The sequence below is a fragment of the Rhodnius prolixus genome, unplaced genomic scaffold (genome assembly GCF_049639745.1).
Source record: "Rhodnius prolixus isolate KJV_2025 unplaced genomic scaffold, Rpr scaffold_30, whole genome shotgun sequence".
Taxonomy (NCBI): domain Eukaryota; kingdom Metazoa; phylum Arthropoda; class Insecta; order Hemiptera; family Reduviidae; genus Rhodnius; species Rhodnius prolixus.
The window spans coordinates 84,650-104,964 of record NW_027411638.1 but is presented as its reverse complement, the minus strand read 5'-3'; the positions used below and the strand labels follow the sequence as shown (position 1 = coordinate 104,964).

The 20,315-nt window shown below is 32.2% G+C and overlaps 1 protein-coding gene across 1 annotated transcript in view; it reads right to left on the bottom strand.

Moving 5' to 3' along the window:
- Positions 1-3,133: 3,133 nt before the first annotated feature.
- LOC141462307 (uncharacterized) overlaps positions 3,134-20,315 on the bottom strand; it is a 48,383-nt gene continuing 31,201 nt past the window's right edge. Inside the window, exons 27-40 of the mRNA XM_074144049.1 lie at positions 19,926-20,114; positions 19,112-19,269; positions 17,697-17,883; positions 15,302-15,403; positions 11,971-12,003; positions 11,415-11,537; positions 11,204-11,284; positions 10,494-10,523; positions 9,898-9,927; positions 8,971-9,006; positions 7,640-7,693; positions 6,972-7,001; positions 6,455-6,700; positions 3,134-5,555 (exon numbers count right to left, since the gene is read on the bottom strand). Of these exons, the coding sequence (XP_074000150.1) occupies positions 3,341-5,555; positions 6,455-6,700; positions 6,972-7,001; positions 7,640-7,693; positions 8,971-9,006; positions 9,898-9,927; positions 10,494-10,523; positions 11,204-11,284; positions 11,415-11,537; positions 11,971-12,003; positions 15,302-15,403; positions 17,697-17,883; positions 19,112-19,269; positions 19,926-20,114 (3,514 nt within the window). The 3' untranslated portion in view covers positions 3,134-3,340. The remainder of the gene's footprint in view (positions 5,556-6,454; positions 6,701-6,971; positions 7,002-7,639; positions 7,694-8,970; positions 9,007-9,897; positions 9,928-10,493; positions 10,524-11,203; positions 11,285-11,414; positions 11,538-11,970; positions 12,004-15,301; positions 15,404-17,696; positions 17,884-19,111; positions 19,270-19,925; positions 20,115-20,315) is intronic.

The window sequence follows — 20,315 nt, the reverse complement described above, 5'->3', positions numbered from 1 at the left end:
CTCCCACGCGGAGGTCCCGGGTTCGAATCCAGCAGCTGACCCTTAGATTTTTTCTTCCTAGGAGCTTCTTACAGCTCACTGTCCGGTGATGGACAGTGTTGTCTGTAACGAGAGAACACTGTCCGGAGGCCGGCAGTGCACTGGAAAAAGCTCCGGGCGCTAATGACCTCAGCTGTTGATGCGCCAAAAAAAAAAAAAAAATTAGTGTTATAAATATTCGTTGCAAACAATTTAGGGATGAATAATTTAAGTTCTTTATTTTTCACTGTTATGCTTCCATAAGAATTATTTTCTCTTATTCTCATTGCTTTTTCATGCAATAAAATCTTATCTTTTTAATGTATCTCATTTAATTTCGTAGTTTATATGTGCATACATTACGAGTATGTGTAAAAACCTTCTGCAAGGCAATAGCAGAAGCCTTAGCTAAAGAATGTACTTCCTAAAGTTCTGCATTTGCTGTGGATACACTGTGTTATCATCCAATTCATGTTTGTTATCGTTATCATTATTGTCTCGATTTTTAATTGTGATAATTAATTTATCTTTTATAATACTCAACTCTTAAAAATCAACTAAATTTAAATGAATTGCAAAAAATAAAAGTTTTGCCAATACTGTAGCCTTTTTGGCGGTTGATTTATCACTGCAAAAGGAAGAATGATTATTGCCAATTTCAGTCAGTAATTTGATTTTTTTTTTTCCAAGCATTTGACCTGGGGACTAGGTCATCTTTAGGGCTTTTTACAATATTTTGTACTTACTCGCTTATACACTCATTAATAATAATAATTTGTTTTAATTGTTAACGATAAAGGTTGGTGTGTGTCTTTTGTCTTAACTGATCTAAACAGATAGGTAATAATCTTTCTTCTTTTTGGGTTATACTTAGTTAACTTGGGATACCCAGAGGGATGTCAAGAACCCTGAAGAAGTGGCCAGTCCACCTACGGGGCTTCGCCTGCAGTATGTGCAAATAGAAACTGACGAAAGAATCTTTTCTCTCCCTAAAATTGAATGCTGGTTAGGAATAAATCGTTTGTAAGGCCCCATCTGCTCGTACTTAAAGTAGGGGGGGCTTTCATTCTATGATGACACAATAGGTGATTCATTACTACCCTAGTCGTAACCGCATCGTAGAATATTGGGTGACTGTATCTGACCTATGTCCTTGCTAAATTAGTTACATAATCGTATCAGAACGAATAATATTCATTAATTTTCTTCGAGATTTAATTTATAAAGATCTATGGGTTTGTGATTCTGGTGAATCTATGACTGATTTCAATTAAGTGGCAGAGCGGTTGAGATTACAGGGTAGTAAACCAGAAAAAATTTAAGCTAACAGGTTTAATGTGAAAAATGTAGAAGTAATTAATTTATTTTGTTTTTGTATAATCTCTCTGCCTTGTTAACATAAAACGGTGCACGATGATGTATTTATCAACCCGAAAGTCAGTTTGCCCGTTTTGCCAATACTAAGTTGTAACCAAGTTACGCACGGAAACCGCTAGATGGGCCTAGTGTGCGATTAAGTTAAGCGAGAGAAAATAGAACTATTCTTTTATTGAAAATGTGCAAAAGAGAGGAGAGAATTCACTCAATTACCTGCACTGTGAAAATGCCTTTACCGAATAAAATTTGTGGGTAATTTTTTTTTGATTTTTCTAAAATGGCTTTCCGTTTTACATTTTCTGTTTTTTATTTTTCTTTCATGAACTGACTTCACTGTTTTCTATTGATTTTTTGAGTCTAACGTATTCCTCTTTATCTAGATGTGATAAAAACATTTAGTAACGACTTTCGTGTTTGTGATTTTATAAATTTATACTTAGTATGCTCATTTATATACTTTTTATTGCACAGGATTTTCAATTTACTCACTTGAAAACCTGTAAGTAGTTCTTTTTGTTTTAAATATATATTTTTCTGCACAAAAACTGAAATAATGATGTCCTACGATACAATCACGCCTAACACACTATGTTTGTCTAGATAAAGCTCTTAAAATATCTGAAAACAATTACAAAATTTTCACGCATTCAGCAGCATTAAGCTCTTAAGGAAATAATTGGGAGAGTTGCAGCTCAAGGTTAGAATACTTAAAGCGAAAAGACCCTTAAATATTTTGGGTAAACTGTTTGTAAAGGAGGATAAGAGCCACATTAGAGTTCAAGTCCCTTGGTGACAGATTCGCTAATGGATGTACTCCACGCCCTAAGTACCTCCTTCTCTACAGGATAGAAACCTACTTCGTGACCGCTCTCAAGCTGCTCATTCTGTCTTAATATTATCAGGAGCAAAAATATAATAGTACTGATAATAATATGGAAAGGGGCCAACGGCCTAAGTAATCGGTGAGCAAAAAATAAATAATTGGGTGAGTTCAGTAGAGATTTCGGGTACCATTCCAGCAGCGTCTTACAAATTTTATTCCTAGGAGCTTCTTACATCTATCTGTTCTGTCTGTAACGAGGAAACACCATCCGAAGGTCAGCAGTGCATTGAAAAAGGGATAAGGCGCCACTGACTTCAGATGTTTATGCGCCTTACATATAAAAAATATAAACAAATCGCAAAATAACCAAAGCAGTCGTTGCCAACAATAAAGTTAATTATAAAGTAAGCTAGACAGAACATCATGGCTTCTTTTAACCCAATGGCTGCCTCTTTGCATCTCGCAATGCGAGATTTAAAACCATATACTAATAATAAATCAGCTATTTAACGTTAATTTGTTTAAAGGCACTAATAATTATTTTACAGTAAACAAAAATTGTAAGTAGATTTTTCTTAGCAATAAAAATTCAAAAAAACAAGAATTAAGATTTACCCACAGTTAATTTTGGGTTTTAGTGGGAAGCAAAAAAAAGAAAAGAAAAGTAATTCTAACGTTGACTACAGAGTCATATTTCAGTTATTCTTGAAGAGTTCACTGTTCGGGGAAGAAAATTGACTTAAAACTTTTTACTATAAAATGTTAAACATCCATGTTCTAATCGGTAATGAATGTTCTATTGTATCCGAAAAGTTCAGATAACGCAATTTACTGGTAAGAGTTGTATAAAACTCATATTATGGGTAATATAACATGAATAACAAGAAATAAAATTAAATAAATAAAATACAGTTGTTCAATCATTCTTTATTCAATTTAAAGTCAGTTTTTTTTTGTTTTTTTTATTTGAGAATAATTTATTGCATGTGTTTTTGGGAGATTATTAGCACGCTGATTGAGTTTTAGCCAAGCCTTCTGTTACCATACATACATTTCATGACAAATACAAAGCTTTTGGGAGTGATTTATTTAAATTTTCATCGCAGTTTTGGCCAGTTATTTTCAAAATTTCTTTCGCACTTCCTTCTCCTCAGCCTCATTTTCAAAATATGTATCGATTCTATTCTTTCTTCTAGTTAGCTTTTCAATGTATAATTTATTTCGTTGGCATTCATCTCTAAAAGCTTTCTCAGTTGAAGATTTGTACGCTTTTTTCTTCTCTTTTATTTTGGGCGTTTTCTCTAAATATGCTTGAAATTGTTTGTATTCATTTTTGTGATAATGATCAAAACTATAGCCAGCTATGGCCTCATGTAGATTTAACACGTCATCTCTACTAATTGCCTCAGCTCCACTCTTATCCGTGTTCATTGATTTTAAAAAGGGAGCTGATATATTCCTTAATGAGTAGAGATTCTTATAAAAGTGTGAAAATATGGTTTTGTTCTTATTTTTCAAAGACTTATCACACTTAAGTATCGGTTTTGTAGAATCTGGTGGCCTGATTTTGGAACATAGAGCTGGATATGCTGTAATTTTGCACTTAAGTTTGGTCTCCTTCAACTCTTCTGGCTTGTCCGCTGGTTTAAAAATTACCATGCTTTTCTTTTTATCTCCTTTTTGTTTTAAAGCGGCCAAATTATGCAAATTGTTCAATATTTCCATCGAACGTGTTTTTATGTTAGCTTGTCTGGCAAGTTCAGCTAGTCGTTCGTTTTCAACAAATATCTTAATTTGTGACACTGTTCTCGAAATGATAGAAGCGGTTTTTACCTTTTTTTCACCTGCTTTTCTAGCGATTTTGTCTAATTCAACTTGAGCTTTTGTTTCTGAAATAATCATTGAAACAGTCTTTTCAATACCTTTATTTTTTTTTTCTTTCTTATTTGGAAATAGTTCTTTGTCTGTAGCATCCATATGATTTCTTATATTGTCGGCTAATTTTATTTCAGCCCAAGTTCCTTTGTAGGCAGGAACTATTCTATTTTTGGCCCAACCGGAGTATCCTGGTCTCCAGGATTCTTTACCAACCGAAGAAGCGCTGTAGTCAGCCGTGAGAGGTGTCCTTAGTGAAAGTGGTAAATATTCTGTTGGATCTATTTCAGCAATAACAAGTTCAGCTGTGGATAAAATATTCTTAGGCTCTAATTTTGGCTTTTCAGGTACAATTGAAGGTGGCAAATTTTTGTACGCTTTCTTACTGACTGCAGCGGCCCTCTCCAGAAAGGCTCTTAACGGAGCAAGCTTTGGGTCTATATCTTCAATATCTGAACCTTCCAATTCATCAAACATTTTCAGCCTAAAATCTGGTTTGGTTAGGTTTGTAGGCGTAGTCGATACAGATTTACCATAATCGAACGTATCACCAACTACTGTGGAACTTTGACGCTTTGTAGCTGTTTTTAAAGTTCTAATAAACTCATCATAACGATTGTGTAAACCTAATAGACAGCATTCTTTGCCGATACCATATTTATAGAAAATATCTATCCATGATTTTGTAGCTCCTTTATGATCTTTTTTATAAATACGATTTCTACGATCTAGCAATTTCTTTCGACGTGATTTTTTCTTTTTAGTTGAAGTAATACTTGCGCCAGTTAACGAACATGCGCAAGAAATATAGCGAGGTACTTCTTGTTTTTGAGTACTTCTTTTTTTCTCATTACTTTTTTTGTACTTTAACTTTTCTTCTTCAGCTAGATCTTTTGCAGAAAGGTCTTTTCGTGGTGGCTCTTGAGGAAAACGTTTTAATTTGTATTTTTCGTCTCTGGAACGAAGTCTTTTTGAAGAGATTGTAAGTGATTCTGGTATTAAATCACCTACATGTTTTACGTCATCTTGTAATGCAACTGGTATTTCCTTTTCATGTACATTTTTCTGTAATTTTTTCGGACAGACTTTTCGTCTTTTTAGGCCCACCTTTGGTACGAGATATTCTTTCAAAACCATTCTTGTTATAGGCAACGGCCTGTAAATTACAGGTCGTCGTGGCGCCTGCTTAACCGATTGAAATTTCATTGATAAGATGCTTAAGCCACTGCTTACTGGGGTAACTACTCTACAAGTGTTTTTTTTTTTCACATTACGCTTTACATGATCAGACGAATCCAGTACTTTCTTGCCAAAATCTAGGTCACTCCTCTTATCGCCCGAATGTTTATTGTTTACAAAACAGGTGGCTCTCTGCGTTAGTTTCTCGTCGGTTACTAAACCTTCAAGAATTTTCATTGCATGCTTTTGTTCTGTGCTTGTTAATAATTTCCTTTTTTTACATCTGTAAAAACACAATTATCTGTCATGAAAACTTTAATACTAGCTTTTAGGGTCATTATTTATATTGTTAATTACTTTAAAGATACATCTTAGGTCTTTGGCACCCAGGACGTTTGTTCCCGCGGAACAATAATGAATTTTTTTCACGGCCCGCAGTCAGTTAGCGAATTAAAAGCAAATATAATCAGATTTGAGAATGAACTTGGACAGATGCCAAGTTTCTAAATTGGACTATTTATTTATCACTAAGTAACGTAACTTAGCAACTGCAAGTGTTTCTTCTTTTTTCTCAAATAAATAAGTAAAAATAATAAATGTAATATATATATAATTAATTAATGTAAATAATCAACGTAATGGTAACTAAAAGCAAAATTATCGAGCAAATAGTGTAAGATGTTTTTCGGACAAAGCATCAGTTACGTTTTTAATTTCAAAATGGAATATTTTGTTTGAACTGCAGAACTTTTTCAGAAGTTTCTGATCATACACACAATCATTACGATGGCAAAAATTTTTTTCGTATACAGTGAACTTCAAAATTATCTCATTCCGGTAAAAAATAGATTTCGAAGTTTGGCGTGGTCAGTTACATGCTCTTAAAGCGGAACCATTTAATATTAACAAATATAAAATTATTTCGATCTACAAAATAATATTTTCTCTTTATTTTTGCGACTTTTATTGTAGCATTATTCAGTATATTTGGTCATTTAGCAATTTATGTGAAAAATGCCATATGCCCAAATTGAGATTCTAAAATAAAAATAATTTTTAAGGCTTTTGCAAAAAAGCTATCCAATTGATCAGATTTGATCGGATATTATCTGCTTAATAAAGGCTGAAATAGATATTTTAATAGGATTTGCTTATGACGTGTACATTAAATTGTAGATTTACCTTTTTAAATGCTGTTCTTTCTTTTCCATGAGTGTTTCACTTCGATCCGAATTTAGATCACATACATCATTCAGTTTTTTTCTGTTAGTTAATTTATCATCTACATATACGGTTTCTGCCAGGAATTGGCATATCAGTTTCTGAAAACTATTGTTTTGGGTGGAGCTGCATTCTGTAATTGAAGATTTTTCAGTCGGAGTTGTTTTTCTAGACGAAGCTGTAGTTATTTTACGCTGCGTTCGTTCTCTGTGCAGAAAGAATTTTTTGTTAATTTGTGAAAATAATAATAAAATAAAATGCTATATATATATATAATTAATTAATGTAAATAATCAACGTAATGGTAACTAAAAGCAAAATTAACGAGCAAATAGTCGGGTAAATAGTGTAAGATGTTTTTCGGACAAAGCATCAGTTACGTTTTTAATTTCAAAATGGAATATTTTGTTTGAAGTGCAGAACTAAGTTTGTTACTATTATTACTTAGATGTTTGTACAGTTTCTAAATCATATTTACCTCTTCTCTTCTTTCACCGGCTCGTCGTCACTAGAAAACGAAAAATATAATTACTTTTGATGTTTCTAAATTTGAAAATGCTTGGACATACTAAACTTAAGCAAGGCAAGCAGTAGTTATTCTCTTATTACCAATGTTTCCTCTTTCATTTCCGTAACTGATGTCCGGATCGCGAAGAAAATAACTTCGCGTTTTAGAGTTAGTTTCTAGAGGATCGCCTAAATATGGGTTAGGGCGGGAAGCTTCTTTGGGCCATCCAACATTCCATTCGCCCGGATCCAGAGGCGAAGATCTGACTCCTATTCCTTGGAAACCTTGAAACCAGAGGAGATAATACGACAAAACAGGACTTCGGCGGAAAAGTCCTGAACTGAAGAAGAAAGAAGGTTTCTCTTTTTAGATCAACAAGTAGTGGACCAAATAATGTGGGAAAAAAGTCCCGCCTCATTTCTAACCAAATCTAGACGCCAAAGTAAACATATCTATCATATAGGTTGCAACTACTTATTTTTCTTTGCGCGCCATCCGCCATGATTTTAGGGTGGACATTGGAAGGACATATTTTTTTTAAGAAAATAAAATAAAATAGATTGGTGTAACTACATAAAAAAATACGGAAGACTTTAAAAAGCTATTAAAAAATACATATATTTGAATAGGTAACTTACAAAGTTACTTCTAATGTATCAACTGGTCTAAGTCTTTTTCGTAATATTTGCTGCCTGAAATTTAAATGAATGAGATTAATAGCTTAATTATGGGTTACGAATTCCATAAATTTCAATAATGAACTACATATTATGCAAAGAATATATATATATATCGGGCGGACTAGATTCTAGATATTCTAAGCCTTAAAGACTATATAATATACAGGGTGTTCATTTTAAGACGGCTCAAATGCATTTCATACTTAAACGGTTGATCTGAGCAAAAAATGGCAGGGGAAAAATTTGTTGCCCGTCACCTATAGTTCCAGAATATGTGACTTGATTTCAGATTTCTGATCGCGTACGCGACAGTCGCGCGTCCAAAAGTAAGGGTTTGCAGTTGACACTATTTTCATATTCACAGTTTTAAAGAGTATAAAATGTTATGAAAGAAATCAGAAACTGCAATTCGATATCTTCTAAATTAAAGCTGCTAGGCCATTTCAAAATCTGGTATTTATTAATCATATTTCTATTTTTTAACTTGTTATAAAAGAGAAAGAAGAGCACGCGATAGGTCATTTTTATGTATTTTTTCATCCCCTTTCTACTCAGAATATTGCCAAGGCAGTAAAGAGAGTATTTTTCTTAATATCGGGAAATAAGTCGTTTAATTACCAAAAAAATTGGAAAGCTCCTGCCACATATTTAAGTGATCAATATCTTTCATGTAAAGGATCAAAATTATTCCTTAATTTATCAAATAATGCACTTCAGGCAACTTGTGCAGCGTGTACTGTGCCTTCAAAGATGCCTCATCTGGCTCGCAAGCCAGGTTAGCCAGGAGGTTATCAACTGCTATCTGTATCTGAGGCTATTTACAAATCTAAGCAACTTCTTTGTTTGATTAATCTAAGCTCTAATTGTCTTGTTTTATTTAGTTCTCACAGTAAAACGTTTTATCTGGATTTATCCTTGATATGAAAATTTGAGTAAAAAAAGATTCAAATAAAACCTTTTAGTTTAATTTGTACACTACAGAGAACCATTTGGTTAAAAATTTAGTTTAGATTGTTTTTGGTCAAGAAAAAGAAATGGTTACGAATTTCTACCAGCTTTTGACTTAAGCGTTCCACATTCTATCCTTGATCTAGCCCCTTGGTCGAAAGATAGTCATAATAATAGTTATGGCCTACATTAAATAGATAATAATTTACTTTCTTATTCTTCTGAAGTATCTGTCACTTAAAAAGGAAAAAGGACAATTCAATGAACGCTGTTTAAACTTATCTAATAAATAACCATATTAATAAACTATTTTGCAAGGCAACACTACAAATAATACTTACAGCTGTCGCAGGAACATTCTAAACCGTCTGCGTTCACTAAATAAAAAAATAAACATTAATAAATTGAATTTTAATATTTGAACTAAAAATAAATATATAATTTTCAATAAAAATTAATTACAACCGATTCATGGTCTGTTTGGATTTAGCGCGCCTAAAATGGAATTATGAATTTTGTCACAAGGCTGTCACAAATTTAATTGCACTCTTTCGAGACCAGTGCCGTCTCAGTCGACAGTTTAGATTGTCTGGAACTGTTAAAGCTGGCCAATAAAAGGATTTGGATTTACGAAAAAGCGAAACATATTATGGTTGAATTTAATAATATGCGCAAAACTAGTAAACTACTTTGCCCATAATGAACGTAGATTAAATAAATTTTCGGAAATATTACAACCATAGTTAACTTGGAAAAGAATAGAGATGAGGTAAGTCGTTACAAAGAAGAATTTTACGCTACTATACATATATCTAGGTCTTTATAAACGAAGCTAATATGGAAAATCTCTTCAACAAAAACTTACAGTTTAAAAAGTTAAGTTGAGGTTTGATTAAACGACAAAAGGTACACAAATTAGCAAGTACCCAACATTTCATTAATACTTCAGCTTGTAATTGCAGCCATTTAGAAGCGTACGAAAAAGCTTATGTTTTATTCAAATTTTATAACAATAGTACCGTTTAAGTAATTTGACTGCATTAAATTTTCATTAATATTGAGATTAATAAAACGGTCTTCCAAGGTTTTATATTGTGATGTTGTCAAGAATGATGCAAGTGACGATGCCAAATTTCATAGGGCCACTTCTTGCAGTATTGAAGAAGAAACCAGAAAGTTTATTAGTTTGTCAGACTGTTAATCCGTTTGAATATAAGCTGCCTTTAATAGTATTCAGTTAAACTTAGAATAAAGAAAAATAAGCTTACCGAGCTTCTTCTGCTAGTTTTCTTTCTCTCCTGAAAAAAAAATTAAAATGAAACAAAAAATAATATTTTGTTTATGGTCAATATTGTGATGTTTAGCATGCTTAATATTGATGCTGACAGTTGAATTCAAGGACGAATATTCATGCGACTTTCTCACACCCCAAATTGTATGGCGAATTTTTCATTAAACTTCAAATTTTTAAAGAGCTCTTCTAAAATGTTTATTTATTAATTTTTTTTAAAGAAAAATGTTTCCATTAAAAGCCACATACTTGCATGTATTTAATGTTTATTCCAATTTAAAGAACAGCAATAAGTTCAGCACTGTCAGTCCTTAACTAAGAAATAGATATTTCAAGGCAATGAACTTAGGCCTGGATAATTTCCATAGCTTAGAATCGTTATTATATACGATTTAACGATCCTTAAAAACAATCAGATAAATCATTCACTGATGTTAGATGAGAATCATAAGCCAGTCAGAAATGAGGAAAACCCAGCGTGGATGAAATCAACGTTGAATAATACGCTCCAATGTATTGATCAGTTCAACTAAGCGAGGCGACTATAAAATAATATTTATAAAATTAACTTACGTGATTATTTTCATGAGGTCATCCGAAAGCCTGAAAAATAAGAAAAAAGCAATAAGCTTTTTAAAAGTAGAGTAAAATTAAAAGTATCTTAGTAATAAAATACGAAAAACTAAGGTACAAATTATTATTAATTAATTCAGTGCCTATTTGTTAGAAAGATTCCATGAGATTCTGGCTAGTCAGTGAAACCTCCGCACGGTAATATTGTGGTACCAATTACGGCCCTATTTTTCTTTTTAGAAGAACCGGGCTCTATATGACTAACGTCGCTGCTATTTCTGTTCTTCTTCACAAAACCTAGACTTGTGTATGCTAAGTTCGTACAGAAAGCTCTACTATAAATCGAGGGCACATCATTACATATGTACATAGACACATATTGGAGAGAATGGCTAGTTACCGATGACTGAGCATCTAAAAGAATGTTTAGAGCTCCATTAGAAAATAATGTTCTACAGGAAAATCTGCGTAATTCGAGATAGATTGGCCAAGAAGACTTCGTAGTACGCAAAAGATTTGAGATGCATTTTTTTAAATTAATAGTTATTGAGGATGTCACTGTTGGTTGAAAGATTGGTTTAGTTTCACCTCAAAAGTGGTGTGTATAATCACCAAATTTTATCTGTAATTGTATTATATGAAGCACTTGGCTTTCACATAAATAAATAAGAAATGCTTAACACTAGGATTGATTGTTATCCAAAACTTACTCGGATAAACACGTTTCTTCGATTTCTTCATCTCTGAGAATTGCAGAGATCGGCATTTCCACAAAATCATCTCTTCTAAGTCTAGCAAAAGATAATCAAATATAAGAATTGGGTTTATATCTATTATTGACTAAATTGAACATTGCCATTTTTGTATAAAGACTCACAAGTTTTAATCTACTTATTGAATATAATTATTAATGGTACTTACGATTTTCTAAATTTGAACACAGGCTTATATTGGGGGACACGAGTCGATCGGATAACATAGTTCATTAAAGATATGTCAGGTTTCTTACGGGATCGTCTGGGCTTCTTCTTAGGTTTACGCAGCCTTAAAAATAAAAATTAAAATATTTTCTGATAGAAAGAATGTATACTTATAAGTGTATATAAAAGTGAAGAAGAGGATGAAAGAGAAGAGACAGGTGGAGCGATGAGATAGCAGTCAAAGAAGGTTGTGGGTGGTGGAGCTCAGCAAGAGACAGAATTGTGTGGAATTAAGTGGTAAAAAATTATTTTAAGTCGTAGTAGTTATAATATTAATGCATGAAAAAAATTAGTTTATGATTCGATTGATGCTTGGCAAGGATTTTAAAATGTTATTGAGATTGTTATTGATTGCAGATTGAGACTGTCATTGATTGCTGTTATTAACTGTTGATTTGCAAAATAAAAATTAGTTCAGCTCCAAAATTGGCGAATTTCATCTCCAATTTTTGTCTGTAACAGTATTTTATGGCAAAAATTAGATAAGTAATACTTACGTGAACGAGGGAAACCGTTTTACTTTCCTCTTACTGAAAATAAAAATATGCAGTATTGAATTCATTATGCTAAACTGAGACATTATTTTCAACTTTATAAAGGTAAAGGTAAATCAAATGATTGCCCCAGATTATTTACATAAATTAATTAGAAGTTATTTTGAGCTTATGATAACTTAATATCGTAGGAATCAAAGAGAACAAACAAGACTAAGTACATATTTTATTTACGAATGTTTAAGGTCACATTAATGAAAACAGATTTATTATTTGATTAAACAGCTTCGTTCGAAATTAATAATTAATAATTTTACTGGAAAGCTGCTGTATCTGAATTTGATAGTTAATATTAATGCCAATGCTAGATTGTGCATCTTGGGTCGATCTACTTTGATAAACAAGAAGTAAAAACCATTGGGAAAAGCAAAAATTGTCACATAATTTCACTGGAAAGCTGCTGTTTCTGAATTTGATAGTTAATATTAATGCCAATGCTAGAGTGTGCATCTTGGGTCGATCTACTTTGATAAACAAGAAGTAAAAACCATTGGGAAAAGCAAAAATTGTCACATAATTTCACTGGAAAGCTGCTGTTTCTGAATTTGATAGTTAATATTAATGCCAATGCTAGAGTGTGCATCTTGGGTCGATCTACTTTGATAAACAAGAAGTAAAAACCATTGGGAAAAGCAAAAATTGTCACATAATTTCACTGGAAAGCTGCTGTTTCTGAATTTGATAGTTAATATTAATGCCAATGCTAGAGTGTGCATCTTGGGTCGATCTACTTTGATAAACAAGAAGTAAAAACCATTGGGAAAAGCAAAAATTGTCACATAATTTCACTGGAAAGCTGCTGTTTCTGAATTTGATAGTTAATATTAATGCCAATGCTAGAGTGTGCATCTTGGGTCGATCTACTTTGATAAACAAGAAGTAAAAACCATTGGGAAAAGCAAAAATTGTCACATAATTTCACTGGAAAGCTGCTGTTTCTGAATTTGATAGTTAATATTAATGCCAATGCTAGATTGTGCATCTTGGGTCGATCTACTTTGATAAACAAGAAGTAAAAACCATTGGGAAAAGCAAAAATTGTCACATAATTTCACTGGAAAGCTGCTGTATCTGAATTTGATAGTTAATATTAATGCCAATGCTAGATTGTGCATCTTGGGTCGATCTACTTTGATAAACAAGAAGTAAAAACCATTGGGAAAAGCAAAAATTGTCACATAATTTCACTGGAAAGCTGCTGTTTCTGAATTTGATAGTTAATATTAATGCCAATGCTAGAGTGTGCATCTTGGGTCGATCTACTTTGATAAACAAGAAGTAAAAACCATTGGGAAAAGCAAAAATTGTCACATAATTTCACTGGAAAGCTGCTGTTTCTGAATTTGATAGTTAATATTAATGCCAATGCTAGAGTGTGCATCTTGGGTCGATCTACTTTGATAAACAAGAAGTAAAAACCATTGGGAAAAGCAAAAATTGTCACATAATTTCACTGGAAAGCTGCTGTTTCTGAATTTGATAGTTAATATTAATGCCAATGCTAGAGTGTGCATCTTGGGTCGATCTACTTTGATAAACAAGAAGTAAAAACCATTGGGAAAAGCAAAAATTGTCACATAATTTCACTGGAAAGCTGCTGTTTCTGAATTTGATAGTTAATATTAATGCCAATGCTAGATTGTGCATCTTGGGTCGATCTACTTTGATAAACAAGAAGTAAAAACCATTGGGAAAAGCAAAAATTGTCACATAATTTCACTGGAAAGCTGCTGTTTCTGAATTTGATAGTTAATATTAATGCCAATGCTAGAGTGTGCATCTTGGGTCGATCTACTTTGATAAACAAGAAGTAAAAACCATTGGGAAAAGCAAAAATTGTCACATAATTTCACTGGAAAGCTGCTGTTTCTGAATTTGATAGTTAATATTAATGCCAATGCTAGAGTGTGCATCTTGGGTCGATCTACTTTGATAAACAAGAAGTAAAAACCATTGGGAAAAGCAAAAATTGTCACATAATTTCACTGGAAAGCTGCTGTTTCTGAATTTGATAGTTAATATTAATGCCAATGCTAGAGTGTGCATCTTGGGTCGATCTACTTTGATAAACAAGAAGTAAAAACCATTGGGAAAAGCAAAAATTGTCACATAATTTCACTGGAAAGCTGCTGTTTCTGAATTTGATAGTTAATATTAATGCCAATGCTAGAGTGTGCATCTTGGGTCGATCTACTTTGATAAACAAGAAGTAAAAACCATTGGGAAAAGCAAAAATTGTCACATAATTTCACTGGAAAGCTGCTGTTTCTGAATTTGATAGTTAATATTAATGCCAATGCTAGAGTGTGCATCTTGGGTCGATCTACTTTGATAAACAAGAAGTAAAAACCATTGGGAAAAGCAAAAATTGTCACATAATTTCACTGGAAAGCTGCTGTTTCTGAATTTGATAGTTAATATTAATGCCAATGCTAGAGTGTGCATCTTGGGTCGATCTACTTTGATAAACAAGAAGTAAAAACCATTGGGAAAAGCAAAAATTGTCACATAATTTCACTGGAAAGCTGCTGTATCTGAATTTGATAGTTAATATTAATGCCAATGCTAGAGTGTGCATCTTGGGTCGATCTACTTTGATAAACAAGAAGTAAAAACCATTGGGAAAAGCAAAAATTGTCACATAATTTCACTGGAAAGCTGCTGTTTCTGAATTTGATAGTTAATATTAATGCCAATGCTAGAGTGTGCATCTTGGGTCGATCTACTTTGATAAACAAGAAGTAAAAACCATTGGGAAAAGCAAAAATTGTCACATAATTTCACTGGAAAGCTGCTGTATCTGAATTTGATAGTTAATATTAATGCCAATGCTAGATTGTGCATCTTGGGTCGATCTACTTTGATAAACAAGAAGTAAAAACCATTGGGAAAAGCAAAAATTGTCACATAATTTCACTGGAAAGCTGCTGTTTCTGAATTTGATAGTTAATATTAATGCCAATGCTAGATTGTGCATCTTGGGTCGATCTACTTTGATAAACAAGAAGTAAAAACCATTGGGAAAAGCAAAAATTGTCACATAATTTCACTGGAAAGCTGCTGTATTTGATAGTTAATTATAAAACAATGCTAGATTATGCACTTTGGGTCAATCTATTTTATTTTAAAAAAAATTGATAAAAAAATAATTATCTTAATAAGTAATTGTAAATAAGGAAAATCTAATGACTTTTTAACAATAATGTACGTTACACCTTTAAAGAAATCTAATTCATTAAGGTGATAACAAGAATAAAAATATTGACAATCTTACCTGGCTACCCATTCAAAATCTCCACCATCGATAAAAGAATATTTTTGCGCAATTTTAGTAAAGTAAAACACTTCATGCGATATTAAAAAATTTGGCTCGGTACTGAAATAATAAAAAATATTTTCAATGTGATTCTCCAGCGATTATCAAGTGAAAAACATAAGTTGGTGTCAAGAACTACAGACTGGGCGGTACAAGAACTATAAAATCTAAATGTGTTATTGAAAATACTTGAATTTTGAACCTTGGATGAAGAATTAGAAACATATAATTCTACTGTTTGCCCCGCATCTGCTATGTAATGCGACACATTTAAAGTTTCTATAGAGAAAAGTAAAATATGCAATTGATAGTAGGGTGAAGGGACCAGTAATTGACTGCTTAAGAAAAAAATCGAGTTTAAGATAGAATAACTTCCGTTATTTTGGCTCCAGGTGTAGGTTGTAAAATTGTACCGCTCCAGTAGGATGTATTCTATTTTATTAATATTTTAAAAGCAGTAAATTCGATCTTTATGTCAACCAAAAATGATTTTTTTTGGAAGTATGTCAATGACCCAGTAATTGACATACCGAATTTTCGGTGGAACCAGTGTTTGACATGGGGTGGGACCAGTAATTGACATACAAATATATTCATGAAACGACATAAGGTATGCATTCAAAATCACTTTTAAATCTAAATAAATCACTTAAATCACCCAAATCACTTTTTTCAATTGGATTTATAACAAAAATCAGTCTTATTCATAATTAATTACAATCAGTTTTTAAATAGGCAAACCTAAATAATCTAATATTTTTTCAACTTTGCCCTTTTTTATGCAGTTTTTGACGATCAACCCTTACACAACTGTCCTGCCGGACAGTTTTAATTAAGTCCAAACCAAGACAGGTAATTTGAAGAACAGCCCTTACTTTCAATAGTACCAAGGAGATATTAGCTAACATTCTTGTTAGATCGTACACAATGTCTGTCGGCTCGCTTTTATCTCTTTCCCTCAACTCTTCCGCTCTCTTATCCTTTCAAGTTTCCGCTAAATATTTTGTTACTTAAACCTTTTTTTTTGGGAACATTTTTGGTTCTCACTGTACCAAATTACCCTCTCTACTTCCGATTAGACTATGTGGTCACATCCTTGTTTCATTCATTCCGCCTATAACGCAGCTACCGATGGCATCTACGCGTCTTTGATCCAACCTTCACGTGTTTAGAAATTAAAAATGGTTTTCATAACGATTTCATTTTTTTTAAATACAGTTTAGCCTATTTAGCCTGTGGATGCTATATATTCGTCTTCGGACAACATGTCTGTCAATTGGTAAATATAATAGATCTTACAATCTTTTTTATGTTATTAATGTGTAACATCACAAAGTCACCAACTCATTTTTCCTCTGGCCGTTTTCTTTGATGGAATTCTATGGTTTAGCCATTTCCTCCCTTTCTTCTTTGTCATGTGGCTAGGACCCAAAACTGAGGGAGAATGAGAGATTTTCCAACTCCGATAAGTGGGCGTCGTTTTTATCAATCACGTAGGCCTCGGAAGCTATTCGGCGATCACGATTATTCCAGTTTGTTGTTCATACATTGTTGTTCTGTACAGAATAATCATTCTGCATGCCCTCTTGAAATAAGGCGTACATTTGCTAATTCATTAATTTAAACATATTTTGTTGGAAGTTTTACTATTTATTTTATGTTGCCGATTTTTATCAATGATTTTATTTTACAATGTATTGAATTTAAATTATAATAAAATTTATCAACCTATCTTATCATTTTCCCAGGAAATCAATCGCTGGTCTCAAACAAAAAAGCTGTAGGACTAGTAATTGACATACATGTCAATTACTGGGCAGAATGCCGTTTCAAGGACCAGTGATTGTCAGCACCATTTTAATCCTCAATGCTTCTTATAATTAAAAAAAAAAACTACATAAATGAAATCTACAAGTAATACTAATTATAACAGAACATTGATAACCACACGAATATATGAACAAATAGACGAAAAATAAGAAAAAAGGAAAATTATTTTCTTATCAATCCTCCTTAGCAACGGCTTGTTTTTTCCTTGATTTTGAACTTTTAACACAAATAACCTTCCACTGATACCAAGGAACCTTCCAATAATTAATATTTTCTGGAACTGCTGCCCAAAGGCTTCTCAATAACGAAATTGAAAGAATTACCACTAAAAACGGCTCATATCCCTTATAATACCAGTTTATTTCTGGTATGTCAATTACTGGTCCCTTCACCCTAAGTGGTAAAATCTTTTGGAGGGATTTTTTTTTTAATACACAATTAAGGGATTCAACTCGAGTAGATCATAGCGCAGAGCAAATTTTCCTAATATAACCCGATTAAAATAATTCAACTATTTACTTACATAAAAGGGCTATTTACTCGAAGATGTGTTACATATGCTTCCCCTAATTTTGTTTGAACATATCTATGCCGTCTGTGTGCATATACTTTCTTCAGGTTTTTCGCCGGTGGGTAAATATATGTTATATATTTACTTCCAGATATATTGTATGGTGCAGTAATGAAGCGATCTGGATCACATACGACCTCTGAAAATTTCATTTTATTATCAAATAGAATTAATGAAATACTTAACAAAATATCTGATGTGAATTTTGACAGAAAAAGTAAATACTCGTATACTTTGCATTGCATGTAGTCAAACCACAGCTAAAGATAATTTATTCTAATTCTTGCTACAGTATGTTTCAAAATATTTGCTAACTTGTAATTCTGATAAAGAAAATGTTCAAATTGAAAACAAAAAAATGAAATAAAAGTATCAACTTGAGAATTTTTATTACAATTCTAGTTGCTGAGACATCAGAGCGCAGTTTTTCTAAGTTAAAATTGATAAAAACCAAACTAAAATTATTGACCAAAATCAAATTTAACTTAACTATCGATTGATTAAGGATTATGTGACAGGACAAGTCACAAAACGATTATATTTAGAAAAAGTGCCAAATAAAGTTTGAAAATTTTGGATGTTTTGGAATAATACTTTATTTGTTTATTCTATTTTTAAGCTTTATTATATCATTTTTACTTAGATTTAAGTTTGAATTTGTATTGGAAAGTATATTTGTATTGAATTTGTATTTAAATTTTAAATGGTTAAAAGAAATTTTATGAAAATAATTCAACAGAAGGTTAATGTTCTTCAGGTTTAGTCTATTTTAAGGTGTTCAGGAACATAAATTTAATGTACTGCTAGTATTTTAGTAACTGTATTTAGAGTAAATAGCCTCTTTTGAAAAGTTCATAAAATAATTTTTCTAAGCAAATAACAAATTATAATTGTATCAAGAGCCCAAAAATACTTTTATAATGATAAAATAAGTTATCTTAGTTTTATAAATCGTAGTTACAACAAAAATATTCCGCACTCTACCTCGAAAGACTGGGTCGATGAGAAAAGAGGAGTATTTGTGACAAAAGTTCTTGTAAACCAAGGCTCCAATCTGCCTTGAAAGGCAAAGAGTTGTGTGTGGAAGCTTCACAGCTCAAGTGGCAATGGAAATAGAACGGAAATCAGCAGTCGATGCGGAAAAAAAAAACAAAAAATTGTAATTAGAGATTTAAGTTTAAACTGCGCTGTTCATCGATAGGTACTAAGCTGGCTCATTATCTTAAATTCCATAAAGACCAGGAATCCAATTAAGAGACATCTACTGGAATTTTCTACTAACTTCTATTTCGGTTGACATAAAAGTGGCCAGCAAAAACCAATTGGGCCTACAAAAGACTGTGAATTATGTTTATTGGTTCTTTTACCTTTGCCGGAAATAGAGCTTTCATCTGATGAATCTAAGAAAGGGACATATCTACGTCGTGTGTCATTAGCTTCAGGTCCACAAGCCAGAACCTCTAAAGCATTCACGGTGAGTCCCCATTGAGTTTGAATATTCGCAGTGATCTTGTAAACACCACAACTAAAAAAATAAATATGGTATGAAACACACCGTTTTCTTTTGCTCCATGATATAGTAAATATTCTTATACTATAGTAAGTATTTTTTATTTCAGTAAGTACACTTTTATTGCAGGCCAATTTTCTTAAAATGGTAGCATTACTAAATGTTTATTTACTTTCACTTTTTTACAAAAAACCTACGTAATATTTTTGTGGCCAGCATGGCTCCCAGCTACCAAGAGCCTCCTAAAATCAATGCTCTTATTTTGAAAAATTTTAAATGAAAGTTATATATTTTCGTAATACAGTTACCATACCAAGTCCAAGGAAAACTCTTTAAGGCTACATGAGCCTTGGAACGATAAGTTTGGGATTAGATAGGCTTCATATAGACCAAAAATAGTGGTTGAACAGTAAAAGAAGAAAGAAATGAGTTATTCAAGAATTATCAATCGCGATCGATCAGAAAAACAGACAATTAGTATGGTTTTATTGTTGATGTAACTTGTGTTTGATCGTTAACCTTTTTTGTATTAAGTTCATCCCAATAAATAATAAATAATAATAGCAGTGGGGATAAGAAATCTAAGAAGTAAAGCTGCCTTAATCAAAGACTTGTAATTTGCCCCCAACCTGGCAAATTACTCAACAAAATTATCCTAAATAAATTCTTACACTTTTAAGAATTTCGTTTCTGTACTGATTTTTGGTACGTGCTCCCAGTTTGATCTTTTATCGCGAATTCTAGTTTTTCTCGGCGGAAATGGCATATTACTTAGAAAAAGATCAAACGACTTCTGTCTTTCTCGATGATGTGTAACAAAGTAGTTGATTGCTTCAGTATAAAAATATTTCTTTTCAAGTCTGTAATGAATAAAAATGTGATGATATTAAAATGGTTAATCAACTGATTGGGACTTATATTTACAGTTAATCTAAACAAAAATTAATGAATCCGAACAGGTATCATTTATTTTAATGAGAGTTATTTTGCATATAAATTGTGAATCTGAACATTTAATATTGTAATATAATCAAGTGATAAGTCAGGTTCAAGTTTATTAT